At 39.4% G+C, this 23,707-nt stretch overlaps 1 protein-coding gene across 7 annotated transcripts in view; it reads right to left on the bottom strand.

The window, feature by feature from the left end:
• LOC113034360 (multiple epidermal growth factor-like domains protein 11) overlaps positions 1-23,707 on the bottom strand; it is a 193,523-nt gene that overhangs the window by 135,206 nt on the left and 34,610 nt on the right. For all 7 annotated transcript variants that reach the window (XM_026189116.1, XM_026189023.1, XM_026188964.1 and 4 more), the window contains exon 5: positions 18,906-18,998. In XM_026189116.1, coding sequence (XP_026044901.1) covers positions 18,906-18,998 — 93 coding nt within the window. The remainder of the gene's footprint in view (positions 1-18,905; positions 18,999-23,707) is intronic.

Genomic DNA, 23,707 nt, shown 5'->3' on the forward strand with positions numbered 1-23,707 from the left:
TCATGGCCACAGCTGCATAAAATCAAGCATAGCTACTAATTATTCCACAGTCAAGTGTTAACAGTATTATTCAAAGTGAATGACAGCGACTCAGCCATGAAGTGGTGGGCCACATAAAATCATAGGGCAGGATCAGCAGAAGCACATAGTGCGCAGAGATTTTGGAGATTACAAACCTCCAAACTTAATGTAGCCTTCAGATTAGCTCAAGAACAGAGCATACAGAGCTTCATGTCATTGGTTTTCATGGCTGAGCTGCTGCATCCAAGCCTTACATCACCAGGTGCAATCCACAGTCTAAGATGCAGCGCAAAGTAAAGTGCATCTCCACCGAACTCTAGAGCAGTGGAGACATGTTCTCCAGAGTGACAAATCACGCTTTTCCGTCTGGCAGTTTGACAGATAAGTCTGGGTTTGGCAGCGGCCAGGAGAGCAGTACTTATCTGGCTGCATTGTGCCAAGTGTAAAGTTTGGTGGAGGGGGGGGGGGCTATGGTGTGGTGCTGTTTTAGTAGCAGTAAAAGGAACTTTTAATGCTTCGGCATACCACAACATTTTGGACAATTTCAGGCTCCCAACTTTGTGGGAACAGTATGGGGATGCGCCCTGCACAAAGAAAGGTCCATAAAAACATGAGCATGTCTGGTGTGAAAGAACTTGACCACACAGAGTCCTTAACCTTAAATTGACAGAATGCCTTTGCCATGAATTAGGGGGTGCTATGAAAACTTTGAGAAGAAAAGACCCTAGGCCTGTGAGAGCCAATAGAAACAGAATAGAAACATGCTGTTCATCAACTTGGCTGCTCATAGCCAAGTGAAAGCCTCATGGTTTCATCCACATTTACTAATACTTTAGAAAGAAATGTAGCTTGTTTGTAGCTACACTTGGAGACCAAGCTTAGTGAAACGGAGACCCAGCTCTGCAGCCTAAAAAAACCTGTAGCTAGCCAGCCTGTAGTCAGTGTGGGTGAATGATGTTACCACTAGCTCTCCTCCAGCAGATGGTCAAGCAACGAGCAACCAGGGAAAACAGGCTGGCTGGGTGACTATGAGGAGGAAACATGGTCCTAAACAGAAGTCCCTGGTACTCATTCACATTTTCAAATGACATTTCCCCACTCAGTGATACAGCCAGCGAGGAAAAACCACTGGATATTGATGTCTGTGAAGGTTCTCAGTCATCCAGGTCATCGTAGTCAAAGGAGCTTGCAAAGAAAAGTGTCTGGACTTCTTTAAGTTGCTTGAAGACGTTTCACCTCTCATCCGAGAAGCTTCTTCAGTGGATATTGATACTGTTTTGAAGAATGTGAAGCTAGAGACACCAGCAACCATAGTGAATTGTCTTCAAGGAGCCAAAGCAACCAGCTGAAACTGCTGGCTAAGGATAAATGTAGATTTCATAAAATAATAATTGATAATAATAATAATTGATGATTTATCAAACTTGTCATCTGATTTGGTACTCAGTTCAGACAACATGATTACTGTGGGTGATTTTAACATCCATATAGATGCTGAAAATGACAGCTTCAACACAGCATGTAAGATTTTAAACTCAATGGGCCTCTCTCAAAATGTGTAGAGGCCACCCACCACTTTAATCACACTCTGAATCTTGTTCTTAAATATGGCATAGAAATTTCTTCCTGAAAACCTCAGTGTTTCTCGATAACACAGCAGTGGTGAATGTATTTCATTACAGTAGATGTCTTTCTGAAAAGCGCACCTTAAAGTGTTGGGATGATCTGATATCCTCGTGTTGGTGTTGTTCCCAGACCATCATGAAAATGTTGTTCCAGGTTCAACATTGCAAGTGACCAATCACATTGTTGTGACGTTATTCCTTTGCGCGCCAAGCCATTCGTGCATTTATGAAATTCCAATGTTGCAAGGACAATATCAATTCTGCTTACTGTTTATTAAACGGTTAGGGTTAGGGTCAGGGTCTGTTGATCGGCAGACAGAGGCGGTTTCACGCAGCTTAAGTACAGTTTTTTGTTTTACGCCGGTTTTTCCCGAAGTCGCAAAAGTATGACGTCACAACATTCTGATTGGTCACTTGCAATGTTGATCCTGGACCAACATTTAGTATGATGATCTGGGAACAACACCAACACGAGGATATCAGATCAACCGTGTCACATCTCAGTAATTTAGAGGTTCTTCATTAAATCTGGAAGAATAATTTCTAGCTCCGTAAAGCTAGAACATTCAACTTCTATTCAAATCTACTGCTCAACAACTTCCTATTCTTCATGCCACTCCATCATGGTTTGGTAGTGGCTGAAGCGGAAGATTAGCAGGTCACCTACTAACTGAAAGGTTGGTGGTTTGATCCCTGACTGCTCCAGTCTTGCATCCTTGAGCGAGATACTAAGTTGTCCCCACTGCAGACAATGGAATATGAATGTGAATGTGTTAATGTAAGACAGAAAGCACTTAAGCATAGAAAAAGTGCTTGTGTGAATGGGTGAATGATGCATGTTGTATTAAGCACTCGGAGTGCTCCGGGAGAGTGAAAAAGTGTGATATAAGAATCAGTCTATATGCCATCAGGTTTCTCTTCACCACTACAGCCAGGCTGACAAAAAGTCAGAGGTCTGTTAAACAGAGAAATTCTTTAATCTTTACTAGTTATGGGTCCATAAATTTTAACAATTAGAGAAAAAAATTACACATAACCGTCTCAGAGATGTTACATTATGTACGGCAACTTTCAGTACTAGTGATATTTATTTAGAGTCTTTCTCTCTGACTGACTCTTCTGAGTTACCTTTAATAATCACTTCCTTTCATCAGCATGTTTATGAGATTCCAGTCTGTTCAAAGAAGAGCTAAATCTTAAATATGATCAATCTGTAGGGATGGGAATCAAGAACTGGTTCTTGTACAGAAATCAAAATTTCATATCAAATAAATGCAATATCAAACATCCTTGAAAGAGTAGTTGTCAAACAGCTAACAGATCATCTGCAGAGGCTTATTTGAAGAGTTTCAGTCAGGTTTCAGAGCTCATCACAGCACAGAAACAGCTTTAGTGAAGGTTACAAATGATCTTCTTATGGCCTCTGACAGTGGACTCATCTCTGTGCTTGTCCTGCTAGACCTCAGTGCAGCGTTCGATACTGTCGACCATAATATCCTATTAGAGCGATTAGAACATGCTGTAGGTATTACAGGTACTGTGCTGCAGTGGTTTGTATCATATCTTCCTACTGAAACTGAATTTTTAATTCCCACTGTAACCAAAGTGCATGTTCATAGAGCAAAAAAATTGGGGTTTTTGTTTTCACTGTATTTTTGCATGGTCTTTATGTTACAATATAATGTACATCTGGGGGACTGTTGTTGTGATTTGGCGCTATAGAAACTGAGTCAATTTCTCCCATAATTACGCTGCAATAGGCTACTGCGGACTTTCCTTGATGCACTGATTAATTTTTATGTTGTTTTATGTTTTTCACTCACTATGTGTTTATACACCACTCTGCATTTATTCACCAGTTATTATTATTATTAATCCCAGGCTCTCTTCCACAGTGTGTCTTTATCTTGTCTTCCTCCCATCAACCCTTAATGGTGGTAGCAGATGGCTGCCTCTCCCTGAGCCTGTTCCAAAGAGTAGAAGCATTGATGTCCGTTTTGATGGAGAAGTATAGAGATGGTCAGAAAAGCATATGATAGCATGTCAAGTGAGCAACTGTGGTACTGCATGAGGAGGTTGAGAGTAGCAGAGAAGCACGTGAGGCTGGTAAAGGATGTGTATGAAGACAGAGAGGCTCAAGGTGGAGATGGGGCTCCATCAGGGATCTTCTCTGAGCTCCTTCTTGTTTTCAGTGCTGATGGACAGACTGACAGATGGGGTCAGACAGTAGTCTCCTTTGACTATGATGTTTGCAGTCAACACTGTGATCTGCAATAAGAGCAGGAAGAGGTGGATTTATGTTTTGGAGAGAAGACGAATGAAAGTGAATTAGAGGGAGAGAAGTGCAACAGCGGTAATAAAGTCACCTTAATTTAAATATGTGTGGTCAATCATCCAAAACAACAATACAAGAGAGTTAAAGAAGAGAGTGCTGGTGAGTTAAAGCAAGTGGAGACAGTGCGAAAGGGAATTTATCACTGAATGATAGCAGCAAGAGTCAAAGGGAAGGTTTACAAGATGGTGGTGCAACCTCTGTAATGTATGATTTGTAGAAGTTGGCACTGACATAAAGACATAGGCCCAAGAATTAGAAATGATATCAGAGGGCCAGCTCAAGTTGAGTGGTTTGAAGACAACGTTAGAGAGCCTAGATAGTTTTGATATGTGTAGATGTGGAATAGTGGCTAAATTGGACAAAGGATACTGATTATGGAACTGCAAAGTAGGAGGAAAATGGAAGACCACAGAGAACATTCATGGATGTAGTGAAGGAGGGTATGCAAAGGGCTGGTGTGGCGTGGAGACAGGTGATCCACTGTGGCAATCCCTAAAGCAGGGGTGTCCAACTCCAGTCCTCGAGAGCTACCGTCAGTGTTGGGGAGTAACGGAATACATGTACCGGCGGTACGTATTTAAAATACAAAATATGAGTAACTGTATTCTGTTACAGTTACCGTTTAAAAAGGTGGTATTTAGAATACAGTTACTTTGTTGAAATAAATGGATTACACTGCGGTACTTTCCTGTTTCATATTGTGGCGGGTCAGGACTGTTTGGGTTTGTTTGATAGCTACGTTCTGTTGTTCCAGGCGGCAGCGTTACGGTTGCCATGGTTACAGGGTGATGCGCGCTCTCTCTGTGACTGTGTGTTTCCTGGGTGAGAGAGCGCCTTTTTGTTGTTGTTGTGCTAAGCTAACAGGCAGAATGCTACAGGCATAGCTCTAAAGAATGTAGCATCATGGGCAGTGTAGTCCGTGTTGCAGGGAGAATGGACTGCCATACACGTTATGTGTCTGTGAGCGCGAGGAGGGAGAAAAAGGGGAGTGGAAAAGTACGAGCTGTCATCGAGCAGAAACGGGAGCTGGAAGCATGTAAATATAATAATAACCACTGCAGCCAAGAAGAGAGCCTGACGAGCCCAGTTGTAAGTAAGCTGTTAAGACTCGACTGTACACCTTTCAACGCCTCTCTCTGTCTCTGGCTAGCAAAGTTGACCCAGACAACAAAGTAAAGCTAGTTTTCGGCTACGAGCTCAACACGAACCCGATATATTAGTCAGAGGTCCCTTTACTACGGTTCGGAGCCGCGGACCTTCAGTAACAGTAATAAATCACAGCAATAGTACATTCACGTTGTTGTAAACAGCATGATAATATATTAAGTAATCCAAAGTATTCAGAATATGTTACTCTCATTGAGTAACGTAATGGAATACATTACAGAATACATTTTGGGGCATGTAATCTGTAATCTGTAGTGGGATACATGTTAAAAGTAACCTTCCCAACACTGGCTACCGTCCTGCAGCTTTTAGATGCATCCTTGTTCCAACACACCTGAATCAAATGAATGGCTTCTTATCAGGCTTTTGCCAAACTTGATGGCATGCTGACGAGGTCATCCAACCATTAGATTCAGCTTTATTGGTGTCACGTCCGGTGTGGCAGACGTGTGGAATATATTAGGACCCAAAATGCGGCAGCTCAGGTGCAGGTGAGTATTTATTAAACCAAAAGGAAATACAAACAACAATGGCACTGGGAACATAAAACTAGAATCTAAACTGGGTAAAACTAACAAAACAAACCAGAAACGAAGATGCAGGGAGGAAATACACACGGGGAGACGCAGGGAGACCGAGGGGAAACAACACAGACGAAGAAGCCACGAGGACGAGGTGACACACACTATAAATACACAGGCCAGGAATCAGGGGATGGGAAGCAGGAGGGGAACACACCTGGAAGACATCACAGCTGACGAGGCAGGGGGAACGTAAACAGAACACACTGACATCAGACAGAGACCTTCACAATAAAACAGGAAACACATACACGCAATGACACAACACACAAACTTCACACAAGCTGGAGAACACAGAACATAGGAACATGAAACGTGAACGTACAAGAACCCCAAAATGACCACAGAATAAGAATAACATAAACACGGAGTCACAGACTCCGGATCATGACAATTGGAGTAGGGACGCATCTAAAAGCTTCAGGACAGTAGCTCTCGAGGACTGTAGTGGGACACCCCTACCCTAAAGGAACCAACTGAAAGAAGAACCTTGTGTAAAGTATTTACGTGAGAAAGTGTTTTCCCCACAAAGTTGATTCTGCGATTTCAGTGTAAAGGCTGAACAGCCAACATTCAGATGTGCACAGGCAGCTTTCTGGGATTTCCTTACCTGCATGACTGAGTATGCTTCAAGACGGGAAAGTATTTGACGATTAATGAAACAAAAAGCTCACAATGCACAAAATCCTTTCCATGATCCATTTAAAAGAATCAATTTTGTTTATTTAAAATAAATAGGAATAAAATTCAAACTGGTGTTCCAATTTATACTTTGACTTAGATCTTCAAGGAAAGAAAACTCTGAGAACAGAAAGAATAGTTGACACTTGAATTTCATCACTGAGACAAATTTCTGATATTGTGTAGGTTCATTTATAATCTCCCTGTTATCTCAAGAAAAAAGATAAATATGATGAGAATGGAAAAAACCATTAAAGATCTTAAATTGGAAAAAAGATGAGGTGAAAGGAAGGCTGTTTCTCAGCGTCTGCTGAATTTAAGAAGTAAAAAAGGTTTCATTTTGATGTTAAATTGAGCTCAGTTTTGTCTGTTTGGGGAAATAGCCTTGACAAAAATGGTCTTATTTTAAATTCTGCTTTCCTTTAGAGCACAGCGAGATCGCAGACCATTATCTTTAAAGTGCAAAATGAACTTTAGACTCCTTTCTGAATTATTATAAAAAAATTAAGATAAGACCTCTGGAGATGCTTAAGTGCAATTGTGGTCATTTATTCAAAACCTCTTTCAAATTGTATAAATACTGCAGACATATATGACCAACTACTGAAAGTTACCATGAGTGCAGTGCTTTGATATTCAAACAGTATGAGCACAGAGAGAGCCCGAGTTTCCAGGGGCCTGTTAATGTCTCCTGAATATCAGTATTTAACACACACAAAAAGCTTTCAGTGACATTTGAAAACTGTGCTTTTTAGGGGACTGTGGCTTTGATTGTGTTGTTCCCTGTAATTTAACAGGAAATGCTGAAGGATCATTTTTCTTACACTTGCAACAAGCGTGGAAAAAAGCCATGCTTCATTGCTTCGAGCTGAATCACTGCTCCCCACTGCAAGAGACTAACACTGCAGCACCAAACAGTGAATGCACAGAGCCGATCGCCCCTCGGGGTTTGTGGTGAAATTTGATTAAAAAGTTTGTTGGTAAATTAATTTTGACCAAACACAAGGGGCATGCTGATGCAGCTGAAGCTATTAATTGGAGTTGGCAGTGGGGCAAGTTCATTTGTCAGCATTGTGTGGATTTGTGTTTAAAGCTGTGTTCCTGTTGAGCAGGACAACCAGTGTCCCTTTAGACTGCGTGCATTATCACTTCCAACTAAATGAAGTCCAGGATCATGAAGAGGAGGTGTAGCTACACACACTCGTGCAACAAGGACAACAGTGTGTCCTAGAGTCTGCGCAATGCATGCATAACCAGATTATTTACAACACACACAAAAGAAGTGAAGACTCCCGTGTGGTATACGAGTAAATTGTTACTTCATTTGAACTTATATCACCTGATAATATTATATATAATGTAACAAAGTTGACAATTTGCACATTTTTCTTCTGAACAATCAAAAGGTGACTTTCAGTCATTCAAAATAAACCTAACTGCATGAATATGGTCAGAAAATGACACGAACAGCAGAACTTTCTCAGTTTTTGGACCTATGGACTATATCGATCAGCATGACTGCACTGGGACCCCCATATTAAAAACTACTGCTCAACAATTTCACTTAACAACAACAAAAGAGACATGGATGGAGTAAAATGTTGCAAAGGTAATCAAGTTATAATCTAGCATGTAAACACCAAATAAAATTAAATTTAACTACAAAATCCATTAACAGGCACTAATGAGGAAGGAGGAAGAATAAAGGTGAGAACACAAGCTAACCATCACAATAAAACAGCAAGTATAAAGTCAGACCAAATGTCTTTGACCAAGACAGACAGCACGAGGCACAGCGAGGGAAAAACACAAAGGAAAACTTGTAGGAGAGAGCACAGGTTACTGCAAAGAACAGACGTTGTGTTTCTACAGCCTGTAACACAATAAATCTAAAGTAGTAGTTTATGTTTTGACATCAGAGGAAATACCTTACTGTTTAAGTTAGAAATGATCCAGTTACTGAATGAGATGTGATGAGTCTTTGACACTGGACATTTATATGAAATTAACAACCATATTTTTAAGACACACAGACCTCCAGTATGAGTTCACCTCAGCCACCCATACATTATGCTAACACTTGTTTGATATTCTAAATATGTATGATCCTCTCTCTCCCTTCCTAACCACAGTTTTTCATACAGTTCCTCCATGCCTTTCCATAGGAACTCATCACATCATCCCTGCAAAGCTGCACTTAATGACTTGCTGATACGCTTTATTATAAAAGGCCAGTTTTCTCCTGAATGAAGTTCAAAGCAGGACAAAACCCAGAAGACCCACTGGCTAATGGCTGCTGACCTCACAGTATCACCTCCTCCAACATGGGCAACAGTTATTAGCAGCCTAATGAACTTGATGCTAATGAAGAGCAGTGGGAGTTCAGAATCATCTACTGCCAGACAGAGCGAAGCTGACAGACTCGTATACATGATGCTGGGGAAGTGTGTGGCATTCACAATTCAGTGGGCATAGATTAAAACAAAGAGACAGAAAGAAACAAACAAAAAAGCATCATGCAATAGAAGGATACTGAGATCATAAAAGTAGAAAGGTTCTCACTGCGGGTTTGAAGGCAAATACGTTACAAAGGGAAGACAATAAATGCAAATACTTTGTTATTTTCATTTACTGGCTAATTTTGCTTCCATGGCATGTCTTCTTTCAGACTTGTGGAAAAAGTACCAGTCAAAAGTTTGGACACACCTTCTCATTTAATGGTTTTCCTTTGTTTTCGTGACTATTTACATTGTAGATTCTCAGTGAAGGCATCACAACTACGAATGAGCACATATGGAATTATGAAGTAAACAAAGAAGTGTGAAATAACTCAAAACATGTCTTATCCCAGCTATCATAGAGACCGCGTACACCCTGGGCAGGTCGGCAGTCTGTCGCATAGAGACAGGCAACCGTTCGCGCTCACACTAAGATTCACACCTATGGGCAATTTAGAATGACCAATTAACCTAACCCCACTAACTGCATGTCTTTGGACTGTGGGGGAGAACATGCAAACTCAGAAAAACCCCAGCCAGGTAGTGGAATCAAACTCACGACCTTCTTGTTGTGAGGCATAAGTGCTAATCACTGCACCACCGTGCTGCTCACGCCTAACAGCTATTTGACCATAAAGGTCTGATTCACACAGCTTGCTCTGAACAGTTGATGCAGATGTGTCTGCTACTGGAACTCAGTTTGCAGCACTGTCAGCAAAGCAAAGGGCGGCTACTTTGAGGAATCTAAAATATAAAACATCAGTTTTCTCTTTGCTACGTAATTCCATTTATCTTGTTTCATATATTTGATGTCTTCTGTTTGTACCTATAATGTAGAAGGTAGTAAAAATAAAGAAAAAACATGAGAAGGTGTGTCTCAGTGAAACGTAACAAGACGAATCAAGGAAACTTGAAATCTGTACCTTCAGCTGAAAGACAAAGCAGATAAGACTTTACCTCCGTAGCTGTGGACAACAGCTGTGATGTCCATAACACAGCCTACTATATGTGTATGTGGGATAACGACGTTTGAAGCAGATCAAGGATAAAGTGACTGAAATAAAACCAAAACTGAAATTGGTATTTTTGTACTGAGTTATACACCAGGAGGTGTTGTGTAAACCGTTGTTAAAAATTAACCTTGTCGATGTTTTCTGAGAAGAAAGCCAAGGACATACTATGTCTCTCTGATGCAGAACAAAAGGCAGATCTTGGATTTGCTCCAACAGTTAAGCTGACTTGAATTCACTTGTTCAAACCCAAAACTGGTAAGAAATCTATCACTGAACAAGAAGGTGCAGATGCAGTAATACCAACAGCACGAATAGCAATCACACTCCTAGTTATGCAATAGGACAATGATCCCAAGAACACCATCAAATCCACAACAGAAAAATCAAGACACCATGACCCAGTCAAAGTCCAGGTCTCAACCCAACTGAAATGTGGTGGTGTTTCCTTTCCTCTCCTGATATATGCACAGCTGTTAGAACACAATTACAATCTTTGCACACATTTCATGAAAGCAACGAGTGCTTGGGCTCCTACTTTTTGTGGAAGATGTTGAGATTGATGACAGTATTTCCTTATTTATGGAGCGATATAAATTAATATCCAAAATCTCATCTGTAAAATGCACCTCGAATATGCCAACACTGTAATATTTAAGTGTAAAATGCCCATATTTCTGCCCTGGATTTATTAGTAGTCGCCTCAGTTTTATGATATCTACTAGTTCAGTTATCACCCTTCTAATATTTATGTCTTTCAACATTACTTTTTTAGTGCACGTTAATTGTTTCTCCCAAACTCTACGTAGCATCTGTGTTAAAGGGAAAGATTAATTGCAGCATGTCTTAAGTGAAAAGACACAAACACTTCAATGTTCTTCGAAGCTAATTCTTTTTCAAGCATGGCTGAATTTTTCATGAGACCATCTACTAATGTCTGAGGTGAAAAGGTGTTCTTGGACATTAACCTGCCAGTCTGCAGCTGCACTGGATTATGGGACTGAGAAATGGGCCAAAGCATCTAGATAATGCAAATTTGTTATTCTAACAAAACCAACTTTACAGGGAACAGAAATGAGAAAATTAACAAGGAGGATTATTTAAGACAACATTTTAGTCCAGCTTAGTAAGATTTGTATCCAGCATTATATTAACAACAGGATATTGTCTCTGGCCTTTAGAAACTATACCACCGCGGTTTACTTTTTAACAGCTCAAAGCCTGCAGCTTTCAGCAGTGTGCCGGCTGCTGACAGGGGAGCTTACATAGCATGAATGAATGAATCACTAATCATTCAAGGCCTTTCAAAATATTTTTCAGAAGTAAGAACAAAGTGTTAGATTTTTAATACTAACACATGGTGTGAACACTAAACACTGATTGCTGGAAAGGTTTGTCAGCGAGGCTGCACTGCACTCACTGTACAAAAGTGTAAAACAATGTGATATATGTATATATATACACATATGTATACAATGTTGCAAATGCCTGCATTTACAGTAAAAGATGGATATTGTAAACCTCTAACTAAAAGTAAAATAGCATAACCTGAACCTGATTCAGAAAACACAGAAAACAGAACCAAAAACTTAAAAAGCATGAACATAAATAATCTGTGGCAAAAAGGCTTGTAGAGAGTTGCTGACTGGTTGGGAACAAACAGGCGAGCAGAAATCAAAACCAGAAGCTGAGGCAGAGTTGCACTGCAGTGAATCCGTATGGATTTTGTGCAGCTGAGCTGAAGAGTGGCACCGGGAGATAAGAAGAAAGGCACACAAGAGGCAAACAAAAGAGTGAAAATGGAGAGCAGCAGCTGTGGGAAAGTGCAGGCTGCACTACGATGTTGCACACCTTGATAAGCTTTCTCAAACACGGAAGCCAGCAGGAAGAATTGTGCGAAACTTGGTTCTTACAGAGACTTGGCCCGCAAAGAGACAATGTATCACTGTGGGCAGTTATATGATTGAGTGTGAGATTGTCTACCCCAGCTTTTCTTTCACTGTGTGTGTGTGTGTGTGTGTGTGTGTGTGTGTGTGTCTGGGTTTTATGTCTAGCATGTCTGGGCACAGTAGTGAGGTGACATGTGACCACGCTGGCCACTGAGAGCCACATGTCATCTCAGCAAACCTCACCAGACCAATTTGTCCTTTTACAGGAATATTTCTTGGTGAAAAACGAGGGCGAGACACCAGAAGTAAAGCAAAAACTCGTTAGGTAAAACACATCACACACAACAGGATTAACAGGTTCCCTATTTGCTATTTTTAAAAGTGATGTACAGATTTGACAAGAAAACAACAGTAAGTGGGTCAACTCGATGTCACACTGTCCAGAGGCAAAGCAGAAGCTGCAGTGCCAGCAGGGCACTGTCAACTCAGTATAACAGCCAAGAAGTTACTAGTGAGCAAGTATGAAGTACATTACAGGGTCCTTAATTACCAGAAATTATTACGTTAGGCAGGTAATATGTATTTACCTGTAATTTTGTTAGTTATGTCAGTTTAAACGTTTTCCCGTGATTATTTTCACGTTGGCCTGAAATAAATTATCTCCCTCTGTTCTGACTGCAGACTGAAACTTACTGCGACTTCTGCCTGCATGTACTTTTCGTGGTTTGGTGAGGCACCGTATTAAATGGACACAGCATCTACAAGTTTGCTCTGATCTGAGGTTTCTGAAAAGGATGATAAACTGGGAATCATTGAGTAAAATCTCATTGAAGCAAAACCAATTACAAAAGTTATTCCAGTAACGTTTCCGATAGATGTATCAATGTATTTATGCTGTGCTGTAAAATGTGCGATTACTAAGGATGTGTGATTTCCTACATTGCTGGTGTCACCGTATGTGATGCTCAGTGATTTGGTACTGTATAAATCAGGGGTGAGCAACTCCAGGCCTCGAGGGCCGGTGTCCTGTAGTTATTAGATGTGTCCTTGATCCAACACAGCTGATTTAAATGGCTAAATTAGCTCCTCAACATGTCTTGAAGTTCTCCAGAGGCCTGGTAACGAACTAATCATGTGATTCAGGTGTGCTGACCCAGGGTGAGATCTAAAACCTGCAGGACACCGCCCGTCAAGCCAAATAAAACTGAACTAAATCAAAGTCTGTATTATTTAAAGATGGCAAAATTTAAAAAGGAAAACCGAGCATTTGGCAAAAGTGTCCAATTATAATTGTACACAAAATTTGATTTAGCTGAAAGTGGCAGACGGTTTGTTTCAGAGAAAATAACTTTTGACAGTTTAAAAAGTTTTAAAGGGTTAAAACAATAAAAACAGAACCTAAAAGTAGAAGCTATTTTTCAGCTTCTGCTGAGCACATCTCTCAAACACTCAAATAAGTCTGAGGAAAAAGAAAATTGTGCCGACTGCATGTTTAAAGTAGAAATGAAACGACTGCATCTCAATATCAGTTTCATTTTAACCACTTGGTTCCACTCCCCAGGTTTGCACACTGCCCTCCCTGGTGCTGCCCAGTTCAGCATAAACCCCTAGCTATTAACATGTGCTGTTTGGGTGATGAGGAGGTTATTGGCACCTAATGAGCCTCACAGCCCCTTTAGCCCCCGTTTCTTATTCGATGTACTCCAGATTCCCCTTTGTTTACTGTTTTTATTGCTGCGCAAGAGCCAAGGGACTGAGGCCAAGCCAAGACATGGGTTAGGTAAATCTGCTACCACTTAAGCTAAAGGAAAGGGAGGATGAAGAATTGATGGCCCACTTGTGTCCTTGTTTAAGGAAGGGAGTGGAAGTAAACACAGGGAAAGTCAAACTCAATTTAATGTGTCTGGTTCTCTCTGGAAGTTTGGCTGTCTGTAACATCTCTCGACCTGTCTCTTTGTTCCTGCACTCATCTATGCATCTCCTCCCTCTCCTTTTCCTCCCTCTTGTATATTTTAGTGTTAAAGCAAAGCTCTGCACAGAGCAGCATCACACCTTGCTTTGTGGATAACGTGGCTGTACGACAGGTGAATCTGAACATCGGGGAGTACATTTTTCTCCCGTGTTAGATTAAAACAGCTCAGCGTGAAAATTCTGCCTCCACACATCCTCGTCGTACAATTTGTCATTTTCTCATTACCTGTGGAAGGATGTAATTTGCTGTAAAGATGCTGCACCGTGAGACAGAAGCGTCTCTCCTATGGGGATGTCGAGCTCGTCCTAATGAGCAATGTGTTTGTTTTCTACATGCTTATACACAATTTGCACAAAGAAAAGAATCCTGTGGTCACTTTTGTCCTACGCTGTTTCAAATCATATTACTTTCTAATACAGAATGGCTCAGCAGTGTCCTGTATGATGCACCAGCAACATGAATGAATTTAAAGGCTTAAATATCACCCAGCCACTTCACTTAATCTAATCCAAATCAGTAGAATTGACACAATTTCACTTCATATGTTACAAACCGATTCACTGGGAAAGTGCTGAACAATGATTCGGTCACGAGAACTCATATAACAGAGGCAGATAAACAAAATCTACTTTGTGACCTTGAATATCACTTCAACCTTCAGTTTGTTAAATAAAATGAGATTCATTTGCTTTAAATTTAAAAGAGAATGTATTTTCCTTATATTATGTCAGATATATTGTGGTCAAGTGAGCAACATTTTAAATAAAGGGCTCAGTGTATGTAGGTAATCCCTGTAAGCAGAATGATCTGAACACTGTATAACCCATTTTTTAACCCAAAGGTCCTAAAGACCGTCAGTGTTATACAGTTTTGTTTGTGAGTACAGCAACCAGAAAACGTGATGTAAATAAAATAAAATAATGTTGCTCTGTGTGTAATCTGAACATGCTTCTTTAAATGGGTGAGCTATACTGTAACCCCCTCTTTCTCATTTTAAAGTAATTTTGATCAACAGCTGCTTTTACTGAAACACATGCTTAGACTTGCTGTCCCCAGCCAGGTGCCAGTTAGTTACTGGCAGTTCCCTTTCCTGCTTCTAAGTCGAGGTACTTTCCATCATGAACACGTTTCATGCAATGGCCTAGTGTCACCAAGAGGGGGCGCTTTCTTTGCAAAAACTTTGACTTACAGGGTTTTATAGCATTTCATGTTGAAAATATTTCTCTTGTCAAAATCTATTACACACGTTTTGCTCTGAACTACTAAATATACTAAATATAATATTGTATGCAGACATACTTTCCATGTGACTGTGATGTACATGTTTGTTGTGTTAGAAAATGCGTCTTATGTTTGTCGAACACAAGTTGTGACTAACAAGTAAGTCAAACTTCAAGTGACTAAAAACACTGAACAATGAAAAAGAAAGCCTGTGTTAAGTCTTCCTCTGCAGCTAATCAGATTAGTTTATGTAGCAATGTGTGAGCCTCAGCCACCTTCCCTTTCTAGAGCCCTGTCCAGGTGAAGAACTTTGTTGTTCTGCCAGGCAGCATAAACAGCTCAGACAAAGCAGGGCTGAAGCAGTGAGAGAAGGAGCAGGACGAGAGAAAGCAAAGACAGAACAGGGGACTCTGGGAGAAGCTTCAGAAGCAGTTAAAAGAGAAGAAATTAACGACAGATAAGGAAAAAGTCTGATGAAAATTATCATGTAATGCAGGGATTGTGATTATAATGACAAAGATTATCATGTGCAAAAAGGATCAGATAAAAAGAAAGAAAATGCTGCAAAGAAGAAATTTAAGATGATAAAGATTCTTTATAGAATCAGGCACATGAGAAGCAAACTGCTGCGTAGGCAGGTTCAGAAGTATATCATTTCAATCAACAGAGATTACTTCTGTGTACCGAGAATTATTTTCCAGATGTGACACAATTGCATCCGTTTACTCATAGCCTTTGTTAAGAACTATGCAAAAGATACATGAAGGCTAAAATAGTAAACACCAGAAGACTTCTGCCTCGTGACTTGACTTGAATTGACTCGGTTTCTGTTGTTTTCCATTACAATGGCGTACCACCTCAATGTGCCCGGAGTCGTGACAGCAACACGGCCGAAAGTTCTGTGAAGAGACAGGACATGGAGGCAATATACAAACACCCCCACCATGGTACGAGTCTGCACCTAATAGCTGGACCATGCTGTGGGTTTTGGTGCAGCCATTTCCCTCGTCGTCGGGTTTCAAAAATGGCAGTGTTGACTTTTGTCAAGTCAACCAATCAGCACGATGCAGCCTGTTGACGTCACATTTTTGGATCAACTCAGATTGCTTGGAACCCCAGCAGAGAAAGTACTAACACAGTACTTGGTACCAGGTACTACCACCTAATGGAAAACCCTAAAAACCAAGTCGAGCAGACTCGACCCGAACCGAGTAGGTACTAGTGCAAAAGGGCTTTTACTTTTATTTTTGCAGAGGCAGACGGCGTGGAGTGAGGAGAAGGTAGACCCAAAGCAGACGATGGAGGCAGAGTGAGGTGATGAACAGAAAGCGAGCCTTTTATTTGGCTGAATCAAAGTACAAACAAAAAGCACAGAATGACTAGGATGAAGCTAACGAAACCTATACTGGGAAAACTAAATATTGTATGAAACTAGAAACCTGAAAATTGGAAACACAAGGGAAGAAACACAGATGAACCAACAACAGAAGGAGGAAGACAGAGGACTAAATACACAGGAGGGTAACGAGGAAATAAGGAACAGGAGTGAACACAGCTGATCACCCACATGAGACAGTTCCTCCCTGTCAAAACAGAATACAGTAACACAGGACGCGGGACTGTCAAAGTAAAACAGGAAATAAATGAACATGGAAAGCAGGGTGCCACAATATTGCACAATATTAATAATTATCAGACCCAGGACCATGACAATTATTCTACATGTATGTCTAGACTTTGCTCATAATCTCATAATGTGTAAAATTTGTTGTAAAAATGTTTTAAAACCATTTCTTTCCATAATGTCTGAAAATGTGAAAATGCCTGCAATGTTACTGTACAGACAGGAAAGACAGAGGGTTGAAATGTTAGCTTTGCAAAAAGTTTGAGAATGAAATTGGAGCCTGGCTGTCCGCATCTTGCTCTTTTTCTGTGTTTGCACATTTTTAAAATAAACTTTTGGTTCAACTTTAGGATGTTCCAGCATCTTGAAGGACTTTACAGAGTTCTTCTGTGATTTTGGTTCCTTCTATCTTCTCAGAGGAATCCCAGAGAGATTCCATAATTCTGAGGGTATGAAGATGATTCTCATGTTTGGGGACCAAAAGAAAGACCCTAAGGCCAGCTCGCCTTAGGGTCTTTCTTGAGCTTGACCATTGAGCTTAATGGTTTAAATTCAGAATTCCTTGATGCAATGTGGCTCTCTTATCATATCTCTGGTATAACTTCTAGATTAAAAAAGGTGTTTTTGTCTCTCTGTTCTGCTGTGCATGATACAGCTGACAGAAGGATTTCAGTCACCTACAGGAAACGGCCTGTGATTATAAGGCTTTAAGTAACCTCACTTCTCTCGCTCCACAAGGTTGTTGGAAGTTAGGCAAAGTCCATAAAACACTGACGCCAACGATGAGGTTTCTTTGTGAGCTCTTCTGTCTGCATTGCATTATGGAACAGGCCTCCATTTGTTGTCATGGAAACAGACAATGCCTCTGACACATTACATTTACATGCTTTTTTACTGATGAGCTCTGAGTAGCTTTTTCAAAGCCAAAGCATATTTTAGCTGTTTGTGTCTCATGTAATGGTTAAACTTTGTCAGCCAGACATGGATAAAACGTTTTTCTCTCCATAATGAGCGCGTAAAGACAAAAATCCCAGCACAGCTGAACATGCAGCCCAGCATCGTATATTAGACACACCTGTCAACAATGTCCACTTCACTCTTTACCTCTGGCTAAATGCACGGGACAGCAGCTTGTGAATTTGAGCTTTTTGTCTTATTTCAGTGTTATGTATTTGCATTCATGTTGCATGTGTTTCTATTTTCCTACATATTGCATTTGTATGAAGCTAAAGGTAAACGAAACAAAATGTATTGATTTGCACAATCAACAGGGATTGACCTCTGCCCTCTCGTGACATAAGGTTAATGCCAGCTGTCCCTTTAAACACATTGCCAATCTGTAATTTTATGCTGTGTCACTAATAGTTAAATGCTGCTCATGTTTTAGGCTGGATTATTGCAGGAAAACAAGTAATAGCCACAGATCAAAATCTAATGTTTTTAAAGGTTTCAAAATTGTTAGAAGCAATGATTTTTTTTAAATATATGTTTTCCTGGTATAATGGAATATATATATTTAAAAGGTTTTAATACACATCACCTGTTTTTATAAGATGTTTTAAATTATGTTACTAATTTCCGATCCCTTAGCCTTGTACCAAGCTACTGCTCAGAAATTATATTGGTCCGTATACCAGAAAAAACACTCCTTTCACATGTTTTTATGCTGTTCAGCAAATCAACAAATACAACTAGCAATGGAAGCTTGTGCTACAGCAGCTTCTGCTTTAACATACAGATATAAATATAAATAAAATCATTAACATTAAAAAACATGACTGGTTGGTCTTCATGAAGTGTTTGATCATTTTGCTATTAACGTTCTGTGTCACCACTAGTTATTTACACATCAGGATTACAAATTCTGTCAGTCTGTCAGTGAAAAGTGAAGTAACTGAGAACTGGGGGTCATATAGATGAGAACAGGAGGGCGCGTGTTTGGAGGAGTGGTCCTGCTCCTGAAATTCGGATAGTTTGTCTCTAAATGTTCTACAGTTATACAATGTTGTGTTATGTTATGCAAAGCCATGTAATGGTAAGTTATACTAAGAAATGCTATGAACTGTTATGTTCAAATATTACAAAACCAAACAGGTTAGAAAAGTAGACAAAAATAGAAAAGGATGAGGCCAATTTTATTTTTAATCGACTGCGGTACTGTTGTTACTGTTGTTACTGTTGTTACTGTTATTCAAAGCTACATTATGCTACATTACGCTTGTAATGCAATGCTTTGTAGTAATGTTTCCATTTACTGTCTGTTTGTCTGCTGAGTACTCACCACTGGAGCAGTCCAGTCCTCCCCATCCTGGCTCACATTGGCAAGTATCAGGAGAGACACATCGTCCATGGGCACACTCTTCTGTGCACAGTGCTGAGAAGAAAGAACAACATTGAAACAAATGTCAAACAAGCAACTATAACACATAAGAAGTTATCAAGTTCTTTCTTTGAGTCATAAAACCTTACATCAAGTCCATTTGTCATTTAAATCATAATCCCCGTTCCCTCAGCTTATTTAATTCATGTTAATATCTTTCAATGTTACAGTCTTTAGTGCAAGTCTGACACTATCCACTCCAGCTTAGCACAAAGTCTGGCTTGGAAATTTTCTACTGAAAAGTCTGTTTGGAGAATAATGTCTTAATCTGATTCTTCTTCTCTTCTGCCCTCCAGCAGATGGTAATGGTCATCTCATAATGCATATTTTTGTGGAAAAACAATGGAAGCAACAACAAAACGCATATCACTTTTAACAACCGGATATACAATGCTGACAGTGCAAACACCTGTAGAACTCAGATACACTCTCAGGTGTGAAGAGACATATACACTAACTGCTGGTAATACGTGGTGAGTCTTTAATATTTATTTTATTGGAGACTTTCTTTTAACTTTTGTTGTTTTTTACCTCATATTGTATCTTAGGAATGCATATTAGGGATATACTTTAATATGTTCCTACTAACCGATGCCATAATATTATGCCTGATTAGTGTATACACTAGCACTCAACAGTTGATTACACAATCCCTTAGTGCAATGAAGACACAATAATTACTACTGAAGATTTTTTGACACTGTGTGTTCATTTACTTGTAGCATCTACTGTAACGGACGTGTAAACACAGTTAGTAGTGCTGCTATTGCCTCAAGCTCCTGGGAATCTTACCATACAATTGTTAGACAGGGCCAGCTACGTCTCTTAATGCATGAAATTCTATTGAGTTAGAAGAAGTACGCAAATTAAAATAATCATAAATCACAGATTTTTCAATATTTTCATGCATTTGTTAAAAGATTAAATATGTTCTTCATACTTTATTATTTATTTTTATTTCAATAGACACAGTAACAGTGCTATATAGCAGCAGCCCCCAACCTTTTTTGTGCCATGGGCCGGTTTATGTTCGCCAACATTTTCACGGACCGTCCTTTTCTAGAGTCCCAGAGAGCAGCCATTTGGCTTTTCTACCTTTTAGCTAGGCTTTAGCTTCAGCCAAGTGGAAGCTAAATTGGCTAGTCATCAATTCATATGTAAATTAGGTTGTTACCTGAGAATTCTGGAGGGGAGTGGGGGTGTGTGAACGATTGCTGATTTCTAACTGCCAACTGCCTCTTTGTTTGTCTGGGGGGGGCTGCTAAAAGCGGTGAACTTCCTTTTGTGTTCGTCTTGATGCATTCTCAATCATCCAGGAAAATAAATCTCCAAAAGTCACCAACTTGGAGTGTTTCAGTTTGCCATCTTAGGGAGAAATCAACACACATGGGTGTATGTCCTTTATTGATAAAAACAGTACAAAAAACCAACCATTTGTACACATTTTTACAAATAATAATAAAAAGTGAGTGAGTACATTTCAACATTTTCAGCAATCACTCACAATCCTGGCACTGCCGTGGTATCTGTAGTCTGCATTTACCACATGTGTATCTGTTGCAGTGAACACATTGCACAGTGGCATGATTGTTCTTGCATTTGTGTTTGACCTGACACATGGCTCTTTTTCCAGGACTAGGTGTGGACGGTTGTGTCCAAAGCAACTGTTCTTTTCTTGCCCTTTTCCCAGCTACATGAGAGTGAGCCAACTCTCTTGCAAGCTCCACCAGGAAGTCCACCCGTCTTTCCTGCGTCACGGATGAATACAACACAATAAAACCAGTACTGGTACCAAAAAATAAGATTTATTCGTAACACAAACCCAGGGAAACTGAGTTAACGGTAAAAAAATATCGCTACATAATAAAATTATTCTCAATGTTTTGCTGTAAAAACTGAAGTGATTAATGTTTTTTTTTTAAATTTAAACTAGTGCTGCTGCGTTAATGTGGTTACGGTGTTAACGCCATTTTAACGAGATTAACGCTGACAGCACTAATTTAAACACATAAATCTATTTAATATATATTACTATTCTTTTTTTCTTTAAGGTCATCACGCTATGAAGAAATGGAATTTACTATGACGGCAGATAGTAGAGACTATTAACCAGTAAAATCATATTTACAAAAATATGAAAACAAAATCATTTTGCCAAGCTTTTAATAGAATAGATAATAGATAGATTTTATAGTAATTAATTAATTAAATAAATGAATGACATGAATCAATGTTAGTTTTCAGAAAGCTTACTCAACATAGTATAATACTATATATAATATATAATACTTTTAAATGAAGTATTATACCCATTATACCTAGTTTATATTGTAGGATGGAGGTATTGCTTCTCTTGTCTGTTGGTGTTCCAGTTGAGCTGTTTCTCGGTTGCTATTGTGTATTGTCACAATGTAAAGTTTTTATAAGACCTCAGTATGAATATGCATTCTTACAGCTAATGATAATATCCTAATAAATTAAACTAAGACCACGAATACACAGGCGTAGAACCAGTTGGCAACTGTGTGGCAATCACTGTTCACTAGGCGAAAATGAGTGTAGGAGCTAAAGTTGATTATCTATAAGACTGTTTTAGTTTCTAATACTACTTTGCTTCAATCTGTCACATCTAGTAGCTGGAACTGGTGTGCAAAAGACATAAAGGCAGGTGATGTTACTTGGAGGTGGAAGACACAGTATTTGCCCTCACATCCTCAGATCTGTCATGGAATCATGGATAATGTTTGTTTCTTTAAGGACATTAAATAACCACAACAATGACTTCCTCCTGGCCAGTTGCAAAGGTTGTTGAAGGTTGCTGGCATTCACTATGAAGCTGCTAAAGCCTCAGTCACGCAGCCCTGGAAACCAGTCAATGACTCCCTGGTAACTACCGGCCACTAAAAAAAAAAAGGAAAAAAAAAAAGACAAAATCCTTGATAGTGTTGCTTTTTTGCCTCTGTTGAGTATCTGCAGCAAATTAATGAAGGTTTTTCTTAATTTACATAATTTGTGTCTATATTTTTTAATATGCAGTGCTGTGCTCTGTACTCCCAAACATGACATTACCAGTGCCTGTTTGTCATTTTCCCCTTAAAAATTCTCTGCACATCCCTGACGTACTACTTGCTCTTTGACATCCTAATGTAACAGTAAGTCATAATATTTTCTACTTTGCTTAGATATGGAGATATTCTACCAGCCAGTCTAGCGAGCAAAGCGTATTATCTGCATTGTACAGCAAACAGATAAGGTAGTGCTGACATCTCCATTATCACCTTCCAACTGCTATAATATTTCATTGTGACACAACACTACAGTTGAAAGCCATCATGCACAATCTAAAGGTTAAAAAATGATTCTATCACAAAATAATAAATGATGCAGAGTTTTACAGGGCAACTGTGCGTCACTCTGGCATTATCTCATACAGCTATTAGCTAGAAGGTCAGAGGTGGTCACTAGCCAATGTTGCAACGAGAAGGACAAAAAGCAATGTGAAAAGGACAAAAAGACAAACAGTATGAGCAGTCAAGACAGAAAAACTGCACACTGAGCAGCTAAAACGAACTCTTAAAACACTATTTTAATGATTATAAAAAGTAATACATTAAACTTTAGATTAACCAGCACACTGAGATGTTTTTAATAGAACTTTGATATATCAGACAAGTGGAGCATTTTTCAGGAAACCTAAAACTCAAGGCCTCGGTTTGATGGATGAAAAATTAAGGGAAGAGACCTAAACCCTTGAGTCGGATACAGTCAAACAAGTTCTTGCAGTAATATGGAGTAATTCTAGCACGAAGTGAGAAAGACTGTTAAAGAGTTCCAGTACTGAGTACGATGTTTTATTCATCCGGCAGTTTTTGGTTAAAACACCAAAACCTAGTTTGTCATTTTGTGAGTTTAAGGGCACAACACATAGTACCATATTTTTCAGAGTATAAGGCGCACTTAAAATCCTTTAATTTTCTCAAAAATCAACAATGTACCTTATAATCTGATGCGCCTTATGTATGAATTCTGGTTTGCTTAGGGGTGGGTTTTGATTATCGATTTTCCAATTAAAATCGATTCTAGCTTGAATAACGCGATATCGATTCATTAAAATCCTGAATCGATTTTTAAATATAAATTATTTTTTCCTGAAACGCCAGAATCTCAGGTTAAACCTCACAAAATTTTGACACTGATTCTGCACAAGGATCTAAACAAAAAGGGCAGACCTGTCGACGCATAAGAATCAGTGAGATGTCGGCTTTCTCACCCGACTGCACGTACACGCCGTTGGGGCTGAAAGCCAACAGCTCACAGATTCTGATGCGTCGCGCTTTGTGTTCTGAAACTGCAGTTTTGTCTCTCTCCAACCAAATTTGACTGAACCAGCAGCAAAAGAAGATCCAAACTACACTTCACATTTCGCTTCACATAAACATCGTCATGAATGCCCTCTTACTTTTATTTTCATTTTAAATTTCACTGACTTCCAACAAAAGAGGCCTCATTTTTGCTGTTCAATACAAAAGAAATGTAAACTTTTTCAGATTATGCAAAATTGCAAAATGCTTAACTGTGTCTCTAATTAAACCTCTGTAACTTCGCTCTGCTTCACTTCAGCAGGATCAGGTTGATTCATGGTTTTCTTTTGTTTTTGTTCCACTGCAGAATATTTTTAAGGTGGTTATCTGCTATAAAAAGTC

The sequence above is a fragment of the Astatotilapia calliptera genome, chromosome 1 (genome assembly GCF_900246225.1).
Source record: "Astatotilapia calliptera chromosome 1, fAstCal1.2, whole genome shotgun sequence".
In the NCBI taxonomy this organism is placed as follows: Eukaryota; Metazoa; Chordata; class Actinopteri; order Cichliformes; family Cichlidae; genus Astatotilapia; species Astatotilapia calliptera.